Here is a 24,545-nt window from a genome sequence, read left to right as displayed (position 1 = left end):
AGCTGGAAGTTCCAATAGACATAAGATGATTATTTACTAGTTATTATGCAACTCAGAATTCTACTCAATCAGTTTTAGAATTCTCAGAACCTAAAGGATATGTTTGAGGAGATTTAAAATGAGAGAGCAAAAGATAGAACTCTGTGAGACTCACTTCTTGGGTCTTTAGGTACCAAGAATATATATGAAAGCATTTTGTAAATGTATCTTAACTGTTCAGAGGTATTTTGAGACTCTCTTTAATTGTTTTATAGGTGAGCGAAGCAGGTGTTCACAGACCCCATGTTGGTGGAATTCATGGTCGAAGTAATGATGGGGCTTATTCTCTTGTACTGGCTGGTGGATTTGCGGATGAAGTCGTAAGTCATTATACAACCTTACTTATTAGTACCTGCCTTGACCATTTGTAAAATACAATAGCTTTGCCTAGGATACATCAAATACTGTTGTGTCTTTTTAGCACAGTTTTTGTTGAAGTAATCAGTTTTATACAAGTTAGAAAGTAAATCATTTGACAGTGTTTATTCTTTACATGTACTGGTTTGACTTATATGTGTTTGTTAAGTGATTATTATAAGGAAAACACATTCTCTATAGAGCTTTTATTTTTTTTTTTCCTTTTTTTTTTTTTGAGATGGAGTCTCGCTATATCACCTGGGCTGGAGTGCAGTGGTGTGATCTCAGCTCCCTGCAACCTGTGCCTTTGGGTTCAAGTGATTTTCCTGCCTCATCCTCCCAAGTATGTGAGATTTCAGGCGCCTGCCATCACACCTGGCTAATTTTTGTATTTTTATGTATTTATTTTTTGAGGCGGAGTTTTACTCTTGTCACCTAGACTGGAGTGCGGTGGCTCAGTCTCGGCTTACTGCAATCTCCTCCTCCCAGGTTCAAGCGATTCTCCTGCCTCCACTTCCTGAGTAGCTGGGATTACAAGTATGCACCACTGTGCCTGGCTAATTCTTGTATTTTTAGTAGAAATGGGGTTTCACCACGATGGCCAGGCTGGTCTCGAACTCCTGACCTCAGGTGATCCTCCCGCCTTGGCCTCCCAAAGTGTTGGGATTACAGGCGTGAGCCACCACACCCGGTCAATTTTTGTATTTTTAGTAGAGCTGGGGTTTCGCCATGTTGGCCAGGTTGGTCTCGAACTCCTGACCTCAGATGATCTGCGCACCTTGGCTTCCCAAACTGCTGGGATTATAGGCGTGAGCCACGGTGCCCATCCTCTATAGAGCTTTTTTTTGTCATTCTTCTTTAAGTTTTCTCTTTTAAAAAATAAAAACTCGTTCCAGTGTTAAATCTATAGAGTTTTTTTTTTTAAATTAAACTTACTATTTTGAGATAGTTGTAGATTCACATGTAGCATTAGAAACAATACAGAGGGCCGAATCCAGTGGTTCATGCCTGTAATCCCAGCACTTTTGAGAGGCTGAAGTGGGTGAATCTCTTGAGCTCAGGAGTTCAAGACCAGCCTGGGCAACGTGGCAAAGCCCTGTCCCTACCAAAAAAACAGAGAAATTAGCTGGGTGTGGTGGCATGTGCCTGTAGTCCCGGCTACCCAGGAGGATGAGGCAGGAGGATTGCTTGAGCTCAGGAGGTCGAGGCTGTAGTGAGCCATGATCATGCCAGCGCAGCACTCCAGCCTGGGTGACAGAGAGCAAGACCCTGTCTCCTTAAAAAAAAAAAAAAAGCGGGAAGGGGATCCTGTGCCCTCTACCCAGTTTCTCCCAGTGGTGACATCTTGCAAAACTATATAGTACAATATCAGAACCAGGATATTGACACTATACAGTCGGGCTGAACATTTATATTACCACAGTTTCCATTATTGTGTTGCCCTTTTATAGCTGCACCTATCAGACGTAGCCCCCCCACTGCTTCTTAACCTCTGACAACCACTAATCTTTTCTCTTTTTCTTTCTTTTTTTTTTTTTTTTTGAGATGGAATCTTGCCCTTGTCACCCAGCTTGGAGTGCAATGGCGCCATCTCAGTTCGCCGCAAGCAGCCTCCTGAATAGCTGGGATTACAGGCGGCCGGTTAATTTTTGTGTTTTTACTAGAGATGGGGTTTCTCCATATTGGCCAGACTAGTCTGGAACTCCTGGCCTCAGGTGATCTGCCCACCTCGGCTTCCCAAAGTGCTGGGATTACAGGCATGAGCTACCGTGCCGAGTCTTTTTTTTTTTTTTTTTTTTTTTGAGATAGAGTCTCAGTCTGTCTTCCAGGCTACAGGGCAGTGATGCGATTTCGGCTCACTGCAACCTCTGCCTCCCAGGTTCAAGTGATTCTCCTGGCGCAGCTTTCCGAGTAGCTGGGACTACAGGCATGCATCGCCATGTCTGACTAATTTTTGTATTTTTGGTATAGGTGGGGTTTCACCATGTTGGCCAGGCTGGTCTCAAACTCCTGACCTCAAGTGACCCGCCTACCTCAGCCTCCCAAAGTACTGGGATTACAGGCGTGAGCCACTGCTCCCAGCCTCATTTCTTCCTGTAATTTTCTCACTTCAAGAATTTTTATAAATGGAAGTATGTAGCATATTATATATTAACCTTTAGGATTGGCTTTTTCCACTCAGCATGATTCTCTGGAGATTGTGGCATGTATCAATAGTTCATTTCTTTTTATTGATGAGTACTAGTCCATGGTGTGGATGTACCACAGTTCATTTAATCATTTACTCTTGGAAGAACAGCTGGGTTCTTTTGAGTTTTTAGCTATTACAGATAAAGCTACAGTAAATATTTGTGAACAGGTTTTTTGTAAACATAAGTCTTTATTTCTTTGGAATAAATGCCCCAGAAGTGCAATTCCTGGGTCACATGTGGCAGTTGCATGTTTAGTTGTTTAAAGAAACTGCCAAACTGTTTTCTCCAGTGACTACCATTTTATGTTCCTATCGGCAGTATATGAGTGATCCAGTTTCTCTGCATCTCACCAGCATTCGCTGTTGTTGCTGTTTTTTGTTTCAGCCATTCTGATAGGTGTGTAGTGATATCTTATTGTTGGACGTGATTCGTTTGCTTATTTGCCATCTGTATAGCCTCTTTAGTAGTATAGCACTTCAGGTTTTTTGGCCATTTTCTAATTGGGTTGTTTTTTTGTTTGTTTGTTTTTTACCGTTCATCAGATATGTGGTCTTCAGGTATTTACTTGCTTTCATGGATTGTTACAAAGATGAATCAATTTGAGTAGTTATGGAGAGAGAACACAAAATATAGTATGTTTTCAGACAAATAGAAAAGCGTGCTGGCTTTCTGAAAGGCGGATTTAGCAGTGCATTTACATTAACATGGCAAAGTAAATGGAAATGGAAATATTTAGGTTCATCCTTTGCATTCTTCTTTAGCATCCATATTTTGAAGCTATATCTTTATGTATTTGTCAGAAATACAAAAGATGTTATATAGTTTATTACAGTCAGCTCTTGGAATTTTTTGAAGGCTTTATAAATAAACCAACTAGAAATGTAGTCTCTTTAACATTTGTTTTTAGTGTCTGAGCAATTGTATTTGATCTGGTCTCTGACATTTGTTGTATTTGAGACTTGGGCCAAATTATTTAACTCTGGTAACTCAGTTTCCCCATCTGTAAAAAGAAGAAATAGTATTTTATGTCGGGAAGACGATTACATTAACTGAGATAATTTATGTGGCCCTTTGCACATAGCACGGACTCAAATGTTAGTTATATTCTCTGTAGCAGAATATTAAATAAGGCCAGTCACAGTGGCTCATGCCTGTAATCTCAGCACTTTCGGAGTCCGAGGTGGGCTGATCACTTGAGGTCAGGACTTCGAAACCAGCCTGGCCAACATGATGAAACTCCGTCTCTACTAAAAGTACAAAAATTACCCAGGCGTGGTGATGCATGCCTGTAATCCCAGCTACTTGGGAGGCTGAGGCAGGAGAATCACTTGAACCCAGGAAGCAGAGGTTGCGGTGAGCCAAGATCACATCACTGTACTCCAGCCTGGATGACAAAGTGAGACTCTGTCTTTAAAAAAAAGAAAAGAATATTATCTTAAATATATGAAGTTTATTTTCTTGTTTCCATGTTTTTGAATATACTTACTGGTCAAACGTTAAAACATTTGTGGAGATAAGTACTGATGAACCGCTAATTGTCTTAGTTAAGTCTGTTACATAATGTGAAGAAAAATTTTAGGACTAAGATGACATATAGGCCTTGATTGACAGCTAAAATGTGTCTGGAAATGTTTATATATTTTATAAGCATTTTCAACTTTTTGATCTTTCTGTTGTAGGCAAGTATATCTATAGGATTAGGAAAAGGAAACCAGAATAAGCTTTTCACATTTAAGAAAAAAAGTTTCCTGAATTCTTGAATTTGGTATAAATTTCATGAAGCCAGTGATCTTTGTTCTGTCTGGGTGAATGGATGTAATACTCTTGCGTACCTGCTGATAACTGAGTTAATATTTTAGCCTAGTAACTTAAGAATTAATCAAATGCCAGTTTTAGTGCCTTGTATTTTGGTGACCTCTTCTGAGAAGTGAGGACCCACAAAGATGACCTGCATCCTCTCAGTTGTCTTGAGAAGTAGTTTGCTCAGTGTTCAGGAGAAGACTCGGAAGCCAGAGTCTGTTTGGTTTTGTGTCCTGGCTGTGGAGCCATCTCTTTTCCTAGTTGTGTGATTTTAGGCAATTTACTGAACCTCTGCCACATCTGTAAAATAAGATTTATAGTACTTAAAGGCTTGCTGTGAGGTTTAAATGAATTAATTATATGTAAAATGCTTCTCCTAACACCACCTATAACCCCCCAGTAGTAGATGTGTGTTACACTAGCAGTGGTACAGTTTTGCAGGGATGTAAAGGGTATTATGAGAGAAGTTGGTAACATTTGAGGCTATGGTCTAGACAACCTTGAATTAAGTCATTAAAGGAGTTTGGGGAATGTTTGTCTTCATTGTGCTTTGGAATTATTTATCTGATAGTCTATAGGGAGGAGGCTGAGAAGTTTGGGATAAAGGTCTTCCACCTGATCTTGATGGATAGCAAGAATGTGAGCATCCAGCTTGTTGTCTTAGGCAGTTGCTTTAGCAGCTTGGGAGAAGAATAGAGGTTGGGAATAACTGAAGAACTGAGTTACTTTGGGGCAGTGCTGTGTCCCTTGTGTAGATAGAACTGCTTTATGTGAGCTCTTCCCAGGCAGCAGAACTTGTTTAGGCTACTGCCTGCCAGGCACAATTTAATGGATCATTGACTAGAAGATGCAACAAATTTAGGTTGATTATTCTTCCATAGGAAAAATATTTTATTTTTATTTTTTAATAGAGACAAGGTCTCGCTATGTCACCCAGGCTGGTCTTGAACTCCTGGGCTCAAGCAGGCCAACTGCTTTGGCCTCCCACAGTGCTGGGATTACAGGCATGAATCATCGCGCCTGGCCTTTTCATAGGAAAAATAGCCTGAAATAATATGGTTTGAGCTCTTACAGTCTTGACAGTTTTTTCCCTCGTGATAATGTAATGTTTTTGTTGCTGTAATGATTAAAGTACAAATGAGTTAATGGTACAGAATTTTAGCCATGTTTCCTTGATTTGCTGCTTGAAGAATAATCAGAAATGTTTTAAATACTATTTAGCTGACATTTGTCTTATTATGCTCTCTTACTTTCCATTACTTTTTCTTTATGGCACTCCCATAATAACTTGAAAAGTTGACAGAGTTATGAATATGAATATTGTGGAGTCTGTCCAGATACCGGGTGGAAGACTGGTTTTGATCAGTTTAAGAAGTATTCTAAACTGTTCTAGATGTACGTATTTATTAGAATTCCTTCTCATAGAATACATACTAAAGATTAAGTTTCGTAATACCTTGTTTAAAAAATATGTAGACCTTAATATTGGATTAACAAAAGGTGAAAGTAAATTTAAGGGTTTTGGACCAATAACACTTTAAGACCATGAGATGTTTATTTGTGGCTTTTAATCCAAGGGAAAAACAAAGTATAAATAATTGACTTCTATAATAAGAATTTAGTAGACACAAAACATCATTGTCTAAGTTGTCTAAACTAATTAAAATGATCTTGCATTAAAGAATCACTATTTTGCTAGTGTTAGTAGAATTAATTGTGCACTGATAGTTACTTTTCTTAATTTGTTTCAAGTGCTGAATCAGATAGAGACAATAATATCCATATAAATTTGTAGCTGCTATAGAAGTAATTGGAGAGCTTTTGGCCTTTTTTTTTTTTTTTTACATTTAGTAGATACTTTATACTACTTTTAGATTTTTCAAATTTTTTCCAAATTTCTTCTTAATGGGAGGCTATTATTTTACCTGAATGTGTGATATGGGTGAACCCACAGAATGTGAAATAAAGGGAACTTAACTATGCTGTTAGAATTTTAATATGAAAGCCAGAGCGCAGTGGGTCATGCCTGTAATCCCAGCACTTTGGGAGGCCAAGGCGGATGGATCACTTGAGACCGGGAGTTGGAGACCAACATGGCCAACATGACAAAACCCCATCTCTACTAAAAATACAAAAGCTAGACAGGCGTAGTGGCACATTCCTGTAATCCCAGCTGCTTGGGAGGCTGAGGCAGGAGAATCGATTGAACCTGGGAGGCAGAGGCTACAGCGAGCCGAGATCGTGCCACCGCACTCCAGCCTGGGTGACAGAGCAAGACTCTGTCTCAAAAAAAAAGTTAATGTGAAGTTTTTAGGTAAATTTGCTTTTGTAGTACTTATTTATTGTCAATGCCAGAATTTGAAATTTGAGGCAGCACACTTAGGTATGGTGTAGATGTCAGTTGGAAATTTGGTTATGGAGTGTTTGTTGAAGTGGTATTATCTATAAAGAACCTACAAGCTAGTATTGATAAGTTTTAACATTGAATTGAATAAAATATAATATTTAAATCCATAAGACCTTACCTTGTTTGTAACATTCTATTGATTATTTTACTACATATATAGCATGAGACTAACCATATTTGGAGATGTTGAAAAGTATAATTTAAAGTGAAAGTGTTAGGTCAAGTTATATGACTTGAAAGTATAGTACACACAAGATTGCATTTAAATTTTGCATTATTTTGGGAGATGCCTCAAGAGAAAACGTCAACTCATAACATCCTAATGAAATGTTTTGACTCTGAAATAAGAATTGATGAAATTATACTTGGGTTTAGCTTTCTTAATAAAGAAAATCTTCTCTGACAGGACCGAGGTGATGAGTTCACATACACTGGAAGCGGTGGTAAAAATCTTGCTGGTAACAAAAGAATTGGCGCACCTTCAGCTGATCAAACATTAACAAACATGAACAGGTACTACTATAGACACTGTTTAGAATTTGAACATTGAATAAAAGTTTCATTATAGGACTGTAAATTGTAACTTACATTGCAGAGGAGAATTTCAAACTGGGAGTTAAAGATCTGAAATTAAAATTCCAGTGCCTGATTATGTAATTGTTTATCAGCATCCTAACATATCTTTATACTGTTATTTTTTAAATGCCATAATTTCTAGTCTTACTGAATACATGTGATATGCATTTGAAAATGTTAACAACTTTGAAGGAAAGGAGTCTGTGTAATTTAAGTGAAATTGAGAATAAGGTGGCTTGTCTACTGCTCCATTGGTCAAAGCTAAAAGTGACAAACTCCTTTTTAGAGTAAACTCAGTAATTTGAAATAAAGTTATGTTTGGGAGCCACATTTATGTACATAAATGAAACATAAGGTAACTTAATCAGATCTGTACTGAATGTACTTTTAGAATGTCTGCTAATCAGATATCTTCTAAGAGTTGTTAAAGGGAATGTTCATTTAGTTACAAAAGTGGTCTTTTCTAACTAAATCCCCTTAAGACATTACAAAAGAGCCACCGTGTGCTGATCTTTATTCTATAGAAATACTAATGACATCTCAGCTCCCATGGGTACAGAAAATTTATTAATTTCAAAATGTTTTATTTTATAAATGCATGCTAATACCAATATTAATAAGTAACCCAGACCACCAGATAGCAAAAATCACATTATAGTTTGTCCTGCTGAAATTTTTGTGAACATTTCATAAACAGTTTTTATATCCTGTTATTAAGGGTATTTTGTCGATTGAGTAAAAGTGAGTGTTTTTCACTTTGAGTCTAAATCACTCAGTTTTAAGTAGTGTCCCCTTAATTTCTGATTACTGTGTGATGTAAAGAATATACCAGTATGATTTCAAGACTTTCATGCGTATCAATTTACATAGAATCTCTGTTTTTATGTGTTCTATATTATTTCTGATAGTAGGATTATTTTTACTGAACCAGCAGAGGAGACAGGTCAGATTTGCTGGTGAAAACATTCTTGAGACAGGAGCTTAGCTGTTCTTTTCTAGTAAGAAAGCAGTCCTTCAAGAAGAATGTCTTAAAATAAATATTTTGATGTGTTTTTGTCAATGAAAATGTATCTCAAATTTGCAAAAGGACTCTTTCAAGTTGTCAAATCTGAAAATTATTTTTCCCTTTAATAATCGATAATTTTGCTTGAAAGGAACTTCCTTCATAACTACCCACCATTGTAATGTACATGTTAAGATTCCTTTCACACTTTTGGACAATCTGATAAGTACCGCTACAATCTCATTAGAAAATAATTGACAAGCAGTAAACATGTTTGCTATAAACAGGAGATAGTGAAAATGAAATATCAACTGAAAACAATTTAGGATTGAATTATCAGAGAGACTTTAACATCTGGTCAGTTTATACGTTAAGTTGTGAATACGCCTTGTGATTGTAAAAGTGCTTGGGCAAAGGTTACCTGTATGTCTTACAAACATGAAAACTGAGGTGAAAGGCACTTTGCTCTGACCCATAGTATACTCTTTGCCCAGTAGTGTATGGTTGAATTCATTTTTGCATCTTTGCTAAGAGGTAGTTCGACACCTTCTTGCTTCTGAGTTTATTCCTATTTCTTCCCCGCTCTTCAAACTTTAAGAAACTGAAGAGGGCAGCAAAGTAACCTGGCCATCTTTTATCAGGGCAGTCAGAGGCACCTGACTGGTTGAGTGGCAGATAGATTAATGGAGGAGCTTTGTTACTGTATTGCCTAGTTTCATCCTCTTGGACTCTTTTCATATACTTGAATAGCCTAATTATCCTGAAGCCAGAAGTGAGTTGACAGTGCCAGTTAGTGGTGGCAGTAATTATGACTGAAGGTATCTGTGAGCATTAAAGCATTCCATTCAGTGACATGAATGAAACTTACCCTAGCTCTTTAAGATAAAATAGGTGTAATATCTCAATAGGTATTCTGTAAGACGTAATACTAGCCCTAGAGTTGATGGCTGTGTTTTTTTCTACCTCTCAGAATTTTAATGCATCTTCCTTTTAGATTAAAAAAAAAAGGTAACTTGGGAAGCTTCAACTCTTTGACCACAGCTATATAAGTTATTTTTTAAAACAAAATACTTTCAAGTTTATTTAGTCACTAAAAATATAACTATGGTCAAGACATTTCTTTTCAATAGGTTAGTCATTTTCTTGACGTCTATTTTTTTTAACTTGAGCCTGCATAAAAAGAATTAAACCTTGAAGAAGTATTTTATGTCATATCTGCTTTCACCAGATTGGGTATAGTTCTGTTTTTTGTTTGTTTTTTAAACCTTAAGTGTTCTCAGTGTTTTCTTTTCACTTAAGACGTAGGTGTCCTAGAGGAAAATGCTAATTTTAAACTGATTCTAAAATTGTTATTTTAAAATAGTAAAAATAACTTAAATACAGATTTTGGTACAACTGGGTTCTCCCAAGAGTAAGGTCTTCTAACATCTAATAAGCTCATTGATTTACTACTATTAGGTGAATGCATATACTAAATAAGTTCCAGCTAAGTCAGGTACTACTTCCAATTCAGTGTTCTTCTTTGACCATGCATTAATGCATTATCAGTAAAATGTAGTGATCTCAAGCAGCCAGAAGTCTTCATTGTCATTAGCACAGGCATTTGGATGCTTCAGGCTTATTGAAATTTATCTTTTTATGGAGACCTTTAAAGAACATTCTCATACACCACTTATTCTTAATATCTTTTAAACTTTAAGGATTCTCTATTGTCTGGAATGTGGAAAGTAGACCTGGGAAGGTCATTTGTACCTTGCTGACAAATTTATATTTCTGGATTTCTTTCTACATTATTCCAGCAATTCACCTCACACCCTTACCAAAGATCACTACTGAAAAAATCATTTGCTTTAGTTTTCCAACGTTCTCCCTTCCCCCAACAAACGTTATTTAAAGAAAAATTCCATGTATTTCTAGTTGTTTTCTATTATACGTGGCACAGATGTTGTTACTTTCAGAAGAACCCTACAGGCTATCTGAGAACCAATCCCCTGGCTTGGGGGTGACATCAGAAAACTGATTTGTCTTCTCTGCTGGTGGGGGAAAGCATAATCCTATTATCTGGAATAATATGGAAAGAATCATAGAATCTTAACCATCAGGTAAGGTATAATTCACCTTTTAATTGAGCTAATGACTCGATTGTGTACTTGAAGAAAAATTACATGGTATAAAGACTTCTTTGTTGTTTTTTAGGGCATTGGCCCTAAACTGTGATGCTCCATTGGATGATAAAATTGGAGCAGAGTCTCGGAATTGGAGAGCTGGTAAGCCAGTCAGAGTGATACGCAGTTTTAAAGGGAGGAAGATCAGCAAATATGCTCCTGAAGAAGGCAACAGATATGATGGCATTTATAAGGTGCTCTATCTGGCATGACATCTTGTTTGTCATTCTTCCTGGGCTTTCAAGGCAGGGTTGTTGCAAGGAACTACTGTGGGTGGGCTCGAGGAAACAGTAGCCATCTTATATTGCTACTTTTTCTGGAAATTGAACAGATGCATAAAGCAAACTCTTAACTTCAGCACTTTACTTTTAAGGCTTATTTCGAGTTCCTAGGGGCAGAGTTGGGTTAAGATTTTTTTAAAAAAATGTAAGTGTATGTTCTCTATAATAAAGCCATTTAAGTAACTGGCTGTTGTATAACTTGATTTTTATATATCTTTTTGAATGATTTTAGTTGTAATAGATTTTCAAAGCAGCACATCATAGTAATAGATTTTCATTCTTTGTTTAAAAAGAGGCATTTGCTGCCATCTTTACGATACAAAATTCTGTTAATTAGCATAATCTTGTTACTCTATTAAATTTATAGCAGTCTGTCCTCATGGGAAGTACTGTAATAGGAATTAAGGTCAAAACTGTTTTAGTGAATATTCTTGACTTACTATCCTTACGGCAAAGCAGAATATTCAGAAGTTGCATTTAGTTCTGGCAAAGATTATTTTGATACCACTAATGTGATGAATAAGTCTAAATTTTAAATCTCAAACTGGCACTGAAATGTTGTGATTTAGGTGGTGAAATACTGGCCAGAGATTTCATCAAGCCATGGATTCTTGGTTTGGCGCTATCTTTTAAGAAGAGATGATGTTGAACCTGCTCCTTGGACCTCTGAAGGAATAGAACGGTCAAGGAGATTATGTCTACGTTTACAGGTTAGATTACATTTGTCTAGGCTGCCTGTGTGTTCATAAAAATATACACCTCTTCTATCTACATGCCTTAACACTGGATATAACCCACAGCAATTGACTGGTGGACTATAAGGGGTGAGGAATAAGATCATGCAAATAGACAGAAGAGAAGAAGAGAAAAGGTAGTATCCTAGATGTCAGACTGCCCTGGGACCAAGGGTTGTGCTTGGGAAAAGTTGGACCTGTTAATTAGAAGTAAAATATTTCCAAATCAATTTGGAAATGACTTGAAGTGTGAGGGAAAGGGATTCATAAAATTTAGGTATAGGAGGCCCTGGAAAAGGACATTTATCCTAGAGGGCACAGGGGGTGTCTCTCTGGTAGGGGAACGGTGGGGAGGTGGCTTTATAAGAGTGGTCTGCCTTCTCCCTTTCTCACTTTTCCTCACCCCTTTTCTCTCTTCCCCCGCAAAGCTGCTTCCCTGCCCTGCCACCACCTTTAGTGCTTTGTCTTTTTTCCCCTTTGCCCATGCTCAGCTGTTCACCCATAAAGACTTCGTTGATTTTGTGTGCATAGTGGATGGTATGGCTGCATTAATCCCTTCACTGCCTGTATACCCTAGAATTTGTCCCTGACACTGACTTCAGAGCATGGTTTGAGTTCATCTCCCATCATTCCCCATTGTTGTGCTTCCCGTAAAAACTGCCAGCTTTATCATTTCCCCTGGCTCTGCCCACACTGCATGTGTAGGGGCTGAACTATGGGCAAGTGTCTGACCACCCAGGCAGGTGAGTGTGTGTCTTCTAATGCAAGTCTGTTTCTGTTTTTGTTGTCTTTTTAAACTCATAGAATTGATTGTTGAAAATAAGACCATCAACTGCTAAAACAACTACTAAAATAATTCTTTTTAATATAAAAATAACTTTGTCAAATTCACTTTCAGAAGATTTTTCAGATGTCCCTGTTGAGAGCATTGTTCTAGATAGGTTATATTTGAAACTGTGAGCAGAAGCATGTGAGCCCATCTGCTATGATGAGTAATAGTCATTGAGGCCTGAAACATACAGTGCTTTAAGCATGACTGTTATTACAAAGCATGCTTCTCCCACCCCACCCACCCCCTCAAAGAAGGTAGCCATTGAAACATAAGGATGATAGATAGAATGTATTACTTCAAATCTAACTCTTAGCTGGTGGAGGATTTAGTAATTTAGTTGCTTTAGGTCTTGTAAAAGCTCCTGCCCCTAACTTTAGGAGATGAGAAGTTTGACCCTTAATGTTCTTGATATTTTTTTAGATCAACTCCACAATTTATTGTGATCCAATCTATCTGCTTTCTATCTGTTGTGCTCTATGATTGGTTCTCATTTACCTTCATTTCTGTATTCTACTTTCCTTAAACTTTAAGGAAATCTAATCACAACTCCTGAAGACTTATCTTTCTTAGATCTGAAACTTAAGATCAGTGTATTATAAAATGGAATCTCTTAGCAGTCACAGCTACATAAATTGGGATTTTAATAGTTCTCTGTGCTTTGAATTCTTTTCCTTTAAATGTCTGTTTCTTTTATGTAAAGTTTTTCAGTTTGGGGAACGTGTAGTCTTCCCCTCCCTTTTAATTTCTCACCAGGATCTAAACCCCCCTTCTCTGTGAAGCTTAAATCTGCATTGTACTCTCCCTCCTCCCCCCATCAGTATCCAGCAGGTTACCCTTCAGATAAAGAAGGGAAGAAGCCTAAAGGACAGTCAAAGAAGCAGCCCAGTGGAACCACAAAAAGGCCAATTTCAGATGGTAGGTAATGATTGCAAAATATAAATAATAATAACATACTTTTGTTGTTGTTGTTGTTGAGACAGGGTCTCACTCTTGTCACCCAGGCTGGAGTGCAGTGGAAAGATCTTGGCTCACTGTAGCCTTGACCTCCTGGGCTCAAGCGATCCACCTACCTCAACCTCCGAAGTAGCCCACGGCTGTACACCACCACACCTGGCTAATTTTTGTATTTTTTGTGAAGATGGGGTTTCTCCATGTTGCCCAAGCTGGTCTTGAACTCCTGGGCTGAAGGGATCCTCCCGCCTCAGCTTCCTAAAGTGCTGGGATTACAGGCAGAAGCCACTGCATCCAGCCAACATACTTTTTAATAAAGAGAAATATTAAGAAAATAAATTGAGACTTAAATGAAAGCAAAGGATTTGGCTGGGGGGGCATGGTAGAAGATGGATCTTTTGTTTAATAGTGTCAGAGCCAAATAGCAGGAAATAACAGTATCCTAAATTTTAGGGGAAATTAGATGCTGTTTTATGTTGGTTATCTTTCTGCTAAACATTACTTGTGCCAGTTAACTCTTTTGTTTCATAGTTCTGCTTAGAACCACTTGTAAGTCTGCTGATACATTTTTAAAATAAATCTAGATGACTGTCCAAGTGCCTCCAAAGTGTACAAAGCATCAGATTCAGCAGAAGCAATTGAGGCTTTTCAACTAACTCCTCAACAGCAGCATCTCATCAGAGAAGATTGTCAAAACCAGAAGCTGTGGGATGAAGTGCTTGCACATCTTGTGGAAGGACCAGTATGTGAAGATTTTTTTAAATAATAACATTCTGATATTAACAAATGATAAATAATTGTCTCATGAAGTCTGTTTTTCACACATCAGTCAAAACTTCATCCTTCTACCCGGTTTTCTAATCCAGTGCCACTACCTTTCAGAAATAATCTGAGGCAACACATATACATGCGCCTAAATTTACTTTAAACCTCTTAGATGCTGGATTTTGATTTCTATGCCCAAAGTTACTTTACTTTGAGGTACTGTTCCTCAGAAGAATTTTCAGTTTGTGAAACATCGTCATTTTAATCTAAAAATCACCACGAAAGTTTTTGTTACAGTTCAAAGTTACCTAACAGCAGAAGTCTTAAGCAGTTCAGCACAATTTTCAAAACCTACATGTTAAACTAACTGGTAAAATTAACCAGATTATCTATTAAGTATTTTATGTTTTTAAATTTTCATCTTTTCTTAATCTTTAAATTAATCACATAATTTTAAAGTAAAAAGGAATCACAGTTAATTAATGTGTGGGCTTTGTGTTAAGCTGTGTTTTGCAAACAAGCCTTTCTTATCAAATCCCTAAAGTTGGAGTCTTCAAATATGAACTATCTCTTCATTCTTTTCTCACTTATTGTGTCTTTAATTTTACTTATAAATTTGAATCTTCTATTAAATATTGACCCCTTGTCATTTATAATACAATTACTTTTCTGTTTTCTTTCTCTCCAAAGTGTTGATGTGCCCCTATGTCTGTATGTCTTTTCTATCTAGACTGAAAGCAGCAACACAAAAACTCTACAGAGTTTCCTTTGTGAGAGATAGTCATTATTATTAAGGAAGAATTTTTTAAATATGATTTTTAAACTTTTAGAAATGCTGAAATTTATCAGATATTTGGATTTATATTGGAATCGTTACTTCCTTTGTCTATAAATGTGATACATTGAGTTATCTTTGGCAAAATGAAGCTTACATGTTTAGAGGACAGGGGAAAGTGATTACACTTTGAGAAGTGTTTACTTGTATTTTAGCCAAGACACCCAGGCGTAAGCAGAGTCTGACTTTGTTAGGTCACACTCATTTTCACTTATAGGAAATTAAGATACAGGAAACAGTTGTTAATCAGCCTAATTATTCTCTGATTGGGAAAGATAGGGCTTGTTAGTGATAACTGAGGTGAGTTTCCACTGTAGGTGGGAGAGAAGCAATTACAGATGGAGGAAAAAGCCACCTGAGTGATGTGAAAGTTGTCTTCCCTATGGGTAGTGTCCCACTGGGACAGAATCTGACCTTCCTAGGTCATATTATTGTGACCTTGCTGCTAGTGATTACTCTGGATGTTATGTACTATTGCCCTGGACAAGTTTCATGCCCATTCTCTTCAGATAGGCCAGGAACACATTTATTAAGCCAGAAAAAAACAGGTGTTAGCCAACAGTGACTTTAAATAAATACATATGTGTATATATATTTATGTCCAAACTCCTTCCAAAGGCCTTGTGATCAGCAGCCCTACCTACATCTGTAGTCTCTTCTTAAACTAGTACTCTTGTGCCCAGATTGCTTGACTGCAGTGGTCACTGTTTTATTTAAACACGCTCGACGTCTTGATACCCCTGGGCCTTTACATACATACTGTTTCTCTGACTGGAATTCTCTTTTCATGTGTCTCACTCTTTCATATCCTTTAAGTCTGTATAAATAGATTCCTCAGAGAGATCTTCCCAAACTACCCTTTCTAAAATGGCAACTCTTTAAAATTTAGTTTAAAAAGTCCAAACAGATGGGGTTACTATGTTGCCCAGACTGATCTCAAACACCTGGGCTCAGGCAATCCTCCCGCTTCGGCCTCCTAAGTAGCTGGGTTTATAGGCATGAGTCAATTTGCTCTGTTTCATCAGTTATTACTATCTGAAACTGTTTTTGTTTGTTTATTCTCCTGTAGGAACGTAAGTTCCAGGAGAGCACAGACTGCCTTTTCATTACCACTGTAGATGAGTGCCTAGCACATTGTAGCTACCTGTAACTCAAAATACCTGTATTAGATATACCCGTATTATAGGAACTATGGCAGTACCAGGTTAAATATTGGTCATTAACAAAGGTGTTTGTTAGGGAGAGAGTACCTGTTATAAAGTTTTCAGCATCTCCACATAATTGCCATATTTTAAAAATGTGTTTATAATACTTTGTAATGTATTTGACTTTAATGATCCATGTTCATGAATCAGTTAATATGAGACATCTTTTGAAATGTGACATTCAATTTTTAAATTTGAAACTTGTAAGGTTTTTTGGTTTGTTTGTTTGTTTGTTTTTGAGACAGAGTTGTGGTCTGTCTCCCAGGCCAAAGTACAGTAGCATGATCTCAGCTCACTGCAACCTCCACCTCCTGGGTTCAAGTGATTCTCCTGCCTCAGCCTCCCAAGTAGCTGGGATTGCAGGCACCCGCCACCACGCCCGGCTAATTTCTTGTATTTTTTTCTAGAGACGGTTTTGGCCATGTTGGCCAGGTTGGTCTAGCACTCCTGACCTCAAATGATCCACCCGCCTTAGCCTCCCAGAGTACTGGGATTACATGTGTGAACCACCATGCTTGGCCTTAACTTTTTCTATTAATATAAAAAATAAATATGAAATACACTCCCTTACTACCTAAAATAACCGAAGGATTATCTTTATGACTATTTAGGAAAGAAACTAGTTTTCCTTCTAGCTTAAAAAAAAAAAACAGCCAAGATGAAATGGAGCCAGTAATGGCTTTTGAAGAATACAGGGTATCCATTTGATCATGTTTACATTAGGTGGCTCTACTTTTTATAATTTTGTCCTACTGTAAATAAACATTAGCATCAGGAAGGTATGGGATTTTAGGACTGAGGTAAAATATGACAGAATAATCCTAGGAAAATAAATGTTTTGTTTATGGTATTAGATACTACAGAGTATTGTTTCCTAGTGTTTTTTTTAAGCTCCTAAAGACAAATATTCAAGTTTTATAACAGCAGAAGATTGAATAGATAATAGATGTTCATACATTTGGAATACTGTGCAAAACAGCTTTTTGAAAAAAGGCAGTCAGTATGTAATGACCTTGAGACAGGTTGCCCATGATTTTTTTATTTTTTAAGTGAAAAATAGTTTGTCCCTGGAATGTGACATTTAGGGGGACATTGACTTTTTAACATCATATATTGACTTTGCAACTTTTCCTACCCAATACTCTGATTTAAAAGTAATGTGTATGGAATGGGATTTCTTTATATAACTTTGCTCTTCTCAGGTAGTTAAAAATCAAGACTACTTGATTTTTTTAAATAGAAGACTTTTTTTTTTTTTAAGACGGAGTCTCGCTCTGTCACCCAGGCTGGAGTGCAGTGGCATGATCTCAGCTCACTGCAAGCTCCGCCTTCTTGGTTCACTCCATTCTCCTGCCTCAGCCTCCCCAGCAGCTGGGACTACAGGCGCACGCCGCCACGCCCAGCTATTTTTTTGTATTTTTAGTAGAGACGGGGTTTCACTGTGTTAGCCAGGATGGTGTCGATCTCCTGACCTTGTGATCCGCCTGCCTCGGCCTCCCAAAGTGCTGGGATTACAGGCGTGAGCCACCGCGCCCGGCCTCTAAATAGAAGACATTAAATGTGACTGAAACATTTTTATTGCTAAATAATAGATGGATATATTTTGGGATACATGTGAAATTTTGATATGTTCATATAACATATAATAAATCAGGGTAATTGGAATGTTCATCACTATAAACATTTATCTTATATGCTGGGAACATTTGAATTATTCTCTACTAGCTGTTTTGAAATACACAGTAGATGAATTTTATTAGCATATTATGAACTGCTAACTTTCCTTATCCTTGGATACTGTTCTAGAATTTTCTGAAAAAATTGGAACAATCTTTTATGTGCGTTTGCTGTCAGGAGCTAGTTTACCAGCCTGTGACAACTGAGTGCTTCCACAATGTCTGTAAAGTAAGTAGAATTCCTTCCTCACTTTCCCTGTTAGGCATGAAGGCACACTAATTTCTATACCTGTTTTTAGCATGCTAAGAAGCATTTTCCATGAAGCAGGATAGTTGTGGAACCTTCTAGTTAAGAAGCATTTAGTTACGTCTTGGTGGTAAATGCATGTTTTAATTAGATAGTGATAATAATTCAAATATGTGTCATTTGAGATATTCTATCATGTTTGGAATTTTGAGGAGGGGCTGAAATGGGAAAGAAGGTAAGAGGTCATTGCTCTTGTCTGTAATAGCTTCTACGTTTTATATATTATAGCGCAAACTGGAGTGTTTTCATTAATAAATAATATAAAACAGTTTATACCTAGCATCATGCCCAGATGAATTGAATATTGTGTTTTCAGTGTGTGGTGTAAAAGGAAAGTTTGTGTTTTAGTCAAGCCAAGGTTTGAATCTTGCTCTACCCAGTGGTGATTATGTGCCCTAACTTCAGAACTTCAGTTTCTTTTATAAAATGGAAACAAATCTACATAGGAGTTTGTGCCTGATCTTGAGTTAACTGTATGTTTAATGTATTTAGTACTGCTAAATATATATATATATATATATATGCGTGTGTGTGTGTGTATATAATTGTTTTTTTTTTTTTTTGACGGAATCTCACTCTGTCGTTCAGGGTAGAGTGTAGTGGTGCAATCTGGGCTCACTGTAACCTCTGCCTCCCCATTTCAAGCAAGTCTCCTGTCTCAGCCTGCGGAGTAGCTGGGAGTACAAGCATGCACCACCCTGCCCAGCTAATTTTTGTATTTTTTAGTAGAGACAGGGTTTCACCATGTTGGCCAGGTTAGTCTTGAATGCCTGACCTAAGGTGATCCACCTGCCTCAGCCTCCCAGAGTACTGGGATAACAGGCGTGAGCCACCATACCTGGCTGCTAAGTATATTTTTGGAAGACTCACCATATGTGTTAAGTGATTTGGTAAAATATAAAATTCATTTCTAAGCAAGGGAATCCTGATTTTTTTTTCCCCTCTAGGGCTCTGTTTAGAAAGGACAGGGTTAAAATCTAACCCAGAAGATTAGGCTAGTGGCAACCATATGTAATCTCTAACTCCACCATTTTAGTAGATGAGGAAACTGATGCACAAATTACATAAATAATTTACCTGAAGGCTCCCAATATCTGCCAGAGATGAAACTAAAGCCGTGACTGTAGCCTTTTCCATAGTGCAGATTCAAGCCTTTATGTTTGTTCATTCTGTACATTTCTCTCATTACCAGTTTCTGGTTCCTATTTAAAAGCATAAGTTGCTGAGTACTTACATGCTTTATGCTCAGATTAAATTGGATGTTTTTGTTTCTACCATAGGATTGCCTACAGCGCTCTTTTAAGGCACAGGTTTTCTCCTGCCCTGCTTGCCGGCATGATCTTGGCCAGAATTACATCATGATTCCCAATGAGATTCTGCAGACTCTACTTGACCTTTTCTTCCCTGGCTACAGCAAAGGACGATGATCTGCCTGCTTTCACTGTGTTGTTCATGGTGGCTTTTTGGACAATAAAGAATCTAAAATGGGTGGGGAGGGTGGAAGAAATGGTGGACTGTATCTCTCACGTTCTGAAGCAGCTAATCCTCTTTCCCACATAGCCATCATCTTGTGTGTGTAGTAAGAGGCCCATTTCTCAACTGTCTTTTAAATATCTAAAGGTAGTTCCTGTAACAACTAGTTTTAATGAGTAAAAAGTCAAAGCCTCAGCTCTAGTTGATATCCAAGTTATGATTTATTTTGCAACTACCTCAGGACAGAAAAGATTTATGGGGATTTTAAAAATCATTGAATAACTAGTTAAATGAAATTTTAGCTACACACTGCCTCCCAAATATTAGTTGTGCCTGGTTCTTGTAATTTGATTTTACAGAAAAGGAAATGACACTTGAGATCCTTGGAATGAACACAGCTTCTAAAGTGTGCATATACTTTTTAAACGTCTCTTCTTCCATTACAATGTGTGTTTTGCAAGGACAGGTTCATTTTTTTTAGCCCACTTTGTGAACTCCATTGTGCTTTTTTCTGGTGTTTTATGCAAGTTGACTACTAATGACTAATGAGAACAATAATGAATGCATTGTTGCTGCATTAGTGTAATGTGGTGTGGTTTTGCACTTAAAAGAGGTATTCATATGCTCTAGTTGTAAATGTTCATGAAAATCCACTTCTGTACTAGTCGAACTGCTTTTAGTGTCTCACCAGTGGTTTTACATCTGCAGAGTTTTGAGGGCTGTGCTGACCTTTGAGAGGATTTGAAATTGCTTCATATTGTGATCCTAAATTTTATATTCACTTATATTCCCTAAAGTATACCTTAATAAATATTTTATGATCAGAAGAACAGCTCATTTTGCTTTACTTTTTTACACTTGTCTGGCTTATGTTATCTGTTTTAAAGGATCCTATATTTCTGGAGTTTTTCATTGTGCATCTCTATTGAAACATTTTTTTTACTTTGTACTGGTAATGAGAACCAGAATGAAATCTTAAGCACTCAGAACAAATTTCTTCCTCAGTTTTTGTTTGGTTGGTTGGTTTTTTGAGATGGAGTCTTGCTCTGTTGCCCAGGCTGGAGTGCAGTGGCACAATCTCGGCTCACTGCAAGCTCTGTCTCCTGGGTTAGCGCCATTCTCCCACCTCAGCCTCCCAAGTAGCTGGGACTACAGGCGCCTGCCACCAAGCCCAGCTAATTTTGTTTTTCTATTTTTAGTAGAGACGGGGTTTCACCGTGTTAGCCAGATTGGTCTTGATCTCCTGACCTCGTGATACGCCTGCCTCGGCCTCCCAAGGTGCTGGGATTATAGGCATGAGCCACCGCACTCGGCCCTCAGTTTGTTTTTTGTTTTTAAGTTTATTCTAATAGGAAAAAAATTTAAAATGGTAATCTAGTGACCGTTTTCTGTAGTTTCTGTCCTGTGTTCAGTTTTAGTCTAATCAGTGCTACTTATTTCACAGACATAAGAATGTTTTAAAACGTTCTATTCTCTAAACTATACTGCTAGGCCAGGTACGGCGGCTTATACCTGTAATCCCTGTGGGACGCCAAGGTGGGAGGATTACTTGAGCATAGGAATTCAAGACCAGCCTGGGCAGCATTACAAGACCCTGTCTCTCAAAAAATAAAATCAGCAGGGTGTGGCGGTTTGTGCCTGTAGTCCCAGCTACTTGGGAGGCTGACGTGGGAGGATTGCTTGAGCCCAGGAAATTGAGGCTGTAGTGAGCCATGATCACACCACTGCACTTTAGCCTGGGTGACAGAGCAAGACCCTGTTGACCACCACACACCCCCAAAAAAACTACATTGTTTTCATCAGAGAAAAGTTTTAATGTGATCCAGTCAGTCCTTGCATCGCTAAGTTCACAGCCATATAAATATCATTCATTGAATACTTACTTTGTACTAGTCATTTGTATGTATTATGTGTATTCATTGAATTCTACCAACAACAAATGCTATCCCTGTCTTATGGGTGAATATCAGTGGCACAAAAAGGTTAAATAACTTGACCAAAGGTGATACAACAATCAAAAGGTGGATCTGTGCCATAAACTTAGGCAGTCTTGTGTCCAGAGCTGGTGATGTTTGCTATATAGGCAGGCCCTCACTCTTGGATATATGGCCAGCTAGTTTCAGTGCTTTTCCTGAATGTAACTAAATTCCAAATCAGGTTGTGGGAAATACCTGGAACTATGTCTCTTAGAGCTAAACATTGGAATCATTTTTATTTTGAAGCATTGCATTTAAATAGGATCTTCTTAAATTGAAAATGAATCGTTAAATTGCATCATTCATACTATATCCCCTCGTATTGGCCGCATTTCTGCATGAAGAGTGGGAAATATCTTCCAGTTTCAGCTACTTGAACTGGTTTATTTCTACCACTTTGATTAGCAAAATAGCTGATTCCGACAGTTCCGCTTTGTATTGTCTGAACTCTAGCTATAACATGATAGACTAGGAAAGAAGGCTGATGGTGGCTTAGCATATTCACAGATGTGAAGAATGGCCCAAAGCTAAGCAATTATTATTGAACCTTTGAATCATCAAGGTTCTTTTACATAATATTTCAGTTGGTATCTAGAAAATGGGGACTTTTAGGACACATAACCACAATACTAAACAGTTTCTTTACATCATCAAATACCTAGTAAATGTTCCAATTTCCATAGTCTCAAATGTCATAAATTGCTGTTTTGTTTTCAGTTGGTTTGTCTGAATCAGGATCCAAATAAAGACCTCACATTGTGAGTAATTGCTATCTCTTAAGAATATTTTAATCTGTATACATCCCCTCACATCCCCTCAATCTTTCTTCCCCCTCTTCCCCTTTGCAATTAGTGTGTTGAAATTGGATTGTTTGTTCTGAAGCATTTCTGACAGAACATAGATAATGGAACCCTGTGGTGTAGTTTAACATGTTTCTCTTTATTTTCAGTTAATTGGTAGTTTAGAATTAAAGCATGACCAGATTCAGACTTGACTTTTGGGGGCAGGGGATGGGTAAGACTTTGTCATAGGTGATGTGGTTGTCCTTCAGGAGGTACATAATACCTGGTTGTCTCTTAGTCCTAAGTTTGAAAGAAGCTTTTTTCACTGGAATTTATTACATTTGGTAGGTTACAGTGATTACTATGAAGTAATCAATCACTTTAATTTGGATAGGATTTAAACTTTTTTTCTGGTTTTACTCACTTCTAAGTAATATGGTTCACTCAACAAATATGTGCATGCTAGTGTTTGAGTATATTGGTAAACTTTTGGAAGCTGGCAAAGTTTCAGAAGCTGGCAATCTAAACATCCATAACTCTCTCATAACTAACAGCTAACAGAAAGGGGCCCTACCTATATACTTAAAGCTTTGGATTTCAGTATAGATCCTGCTTGGAAGAGCTGAGTAGAGATCTGCTCTGATGCCCAATATCTGCCATTTGCCTATTAAGAACCAAACCTTTCCCTATTTTTCAGGACAGCCCTGATTGCAAGAATTGAGCTTGGTGGCCCATTCACCATGAGCTTACACTGGAAAGAATTACCCTTGCTTGCCCACTCTGTCTGGTCCCTACAACTAGACTGTCACAGTTCCTGAAGGAAGTGATATTTAGTAACCTGGCTTAATCTAATCCTACACAGAAAAAAGATGATATACCTTCACTGGATATAAGAAAATCGGAAGCTTCTTAGAGGGACCATGCAGGCAGACCAAGTGACTGCTGTTGAAAAAGATGAAGATGATCTTTCTTACTCTTTCATGACTAGATTCGCAAGTATGAAATAGCATTGTGTGACAGAATAAAGCAGGCTGCCATGTGAAGAGTAATTTGAGATTAAAATTCTTGAAAGTAAACATGATTGTGAAGACAAGATGCAACAGATGAAACAATTAGATACTGCCAAAATTTGAATGTATTGCTGAGTAATATTTATGGATATGCCATGGTTTATTCATCTGTTGGATATTTGGATTGTTTACAGGGTTTTGCTGTTACAGAGCTGCTGTGAGCCATTGTCAGTCTTTGGAAAACTCTTACAAAATTATGTACTTACCATACAACCCATCAGTGTCACTAATTGTTAACAAAAATGACATTTCAAAGTGGTTTATACCATTTTACCTTCCTGCCAGCAGTGCGTGAGATTTATGGTTGCCCCACATCCTCTCTAATACTTGGTTTTGTCAGTTTTTTAAAATTATAAACCACTCTAGAGGGTGTATAACTCCTGTGAGAGACAAGAATGGGTTGCATACTTGGTGACAGGGGAGTGGACTGTGGTAGCCATTTGTACTGTTCGCCAGGTATCTTTGGCTCAGAAGTGCACGTGCTAGGATTGTTCTTCCAAGCTTCCTTGTGTTTGGATAGGGCCATGTGACGAGTCGGCCAGTTAGTCGTGAGCAGATATGCTGTATACCACTTCTAGGCAGGGCATTTCCTTGCCCGTCAGAGTTTTCTTTCTTCTTCCATGGAGACTAGTAACCCTCCAGATGGGACTTTTCTGTCAGCTTAGATCTCAGAATAAGAATGGTACAGAGCACCCAGCTAACTTGTGGTGAACATGCAACATGAGAGAGATGTAAATGCAAGACCCTAAAGTTTTTGAGTTGTTCGCAGAGCATGACCTAGCCTATCCTGACTGATAAAAACATTCCTAACTTCCTCAGCCTAACAGCAGGTATGGAATTGAATTCATTCTATATTTTATCTTGACACGGTCTCTGTCACAGTGACGTGATCATGGCTCACTGCAGTCTCTACCTACTGGGCTCAAGCTATCCTCCTGCCTCAACCTCCCAAGTAGCTGGGACTACAGGCATGTGAAACCTGTAGTTTGGACAGTTTTTGTATTTTTTATAGAGATGAGGTTTCACCATGTTGCCCAGGCTTGTCTCAAACTCCTGAGCTCAAGCAATCCACCTGCCTCAGCCTCCAGAAGTGCTAGGATTACAGACATGTGCCACCAT

The 24,545-nt window shown here is 37.9% G+C and overlaps 1 protein-coding gene across 2 annotated transcripts in view; it reads left to right on the top strand.

The window, feature by feature from the left end:
* UHRF2 (ubiquitin like with PHD and ring finger domains 2) overlaps positions 1–20,430 on the top strand; it is a 93,428-nt gene extending 72,998 nt beyond the window's left edge. For both annotated transcript variants that reach the window (XM_055092175.2, XM_003823388.5), the window contains 8 exons: positions 255–359; positions 7,202–7,308; positions 10,571–10,733; positions 11,390–11,530; positions 13,205–13,301; positions 13,922–14,079; positions 17,949–18,047; positions 19,406–20,430. In XM_055092175.2, coding sequence (XP_054948150.1) covers positions 255–359; positions 7,202–7,308; positions 10,571–10,733; positions 11,390–11,530; positions 13,205–13,301; positions 13,922–14,079; positions 17,949–18,047; positions 19,406–19,552 — 1,017 coding nt within the window. In that variant the 3' untranslated portion in view covers positions 19,553–20,430. The remainder of the gene's footprint in view (positions 1–254; positions 360–7,201; positions 7,309–10,570; positions 10,734–11,389; positions 11,531–13,204; positions 13,302–13,921; positions 14,080–17,948; positions 18,048–19,405) is intronic.
* The last annotated feature ends 4,115 nt before the right edge of the window (positions 20,431–24,545 follow it).

Source organism: Pan paniscus, chromosome 11, assembly GCF_029289425.2.
Source record: "Pan paniscus chromosome 11, NHGRI_mPanPan1-v2.0_pri, whole genome shotgun sequence".
Classification (NCBI taxonomy): Eukaryota; Metazoa; Chordata; class Mammalia; order Primates; family Hominidae; genus Pan; species Pan paniscus.
The sequence above is the reverse complement of the archived record's forward strand: the minus strand, read 5'-3'. Positions and strand labels throughout refer to the sequence as shown.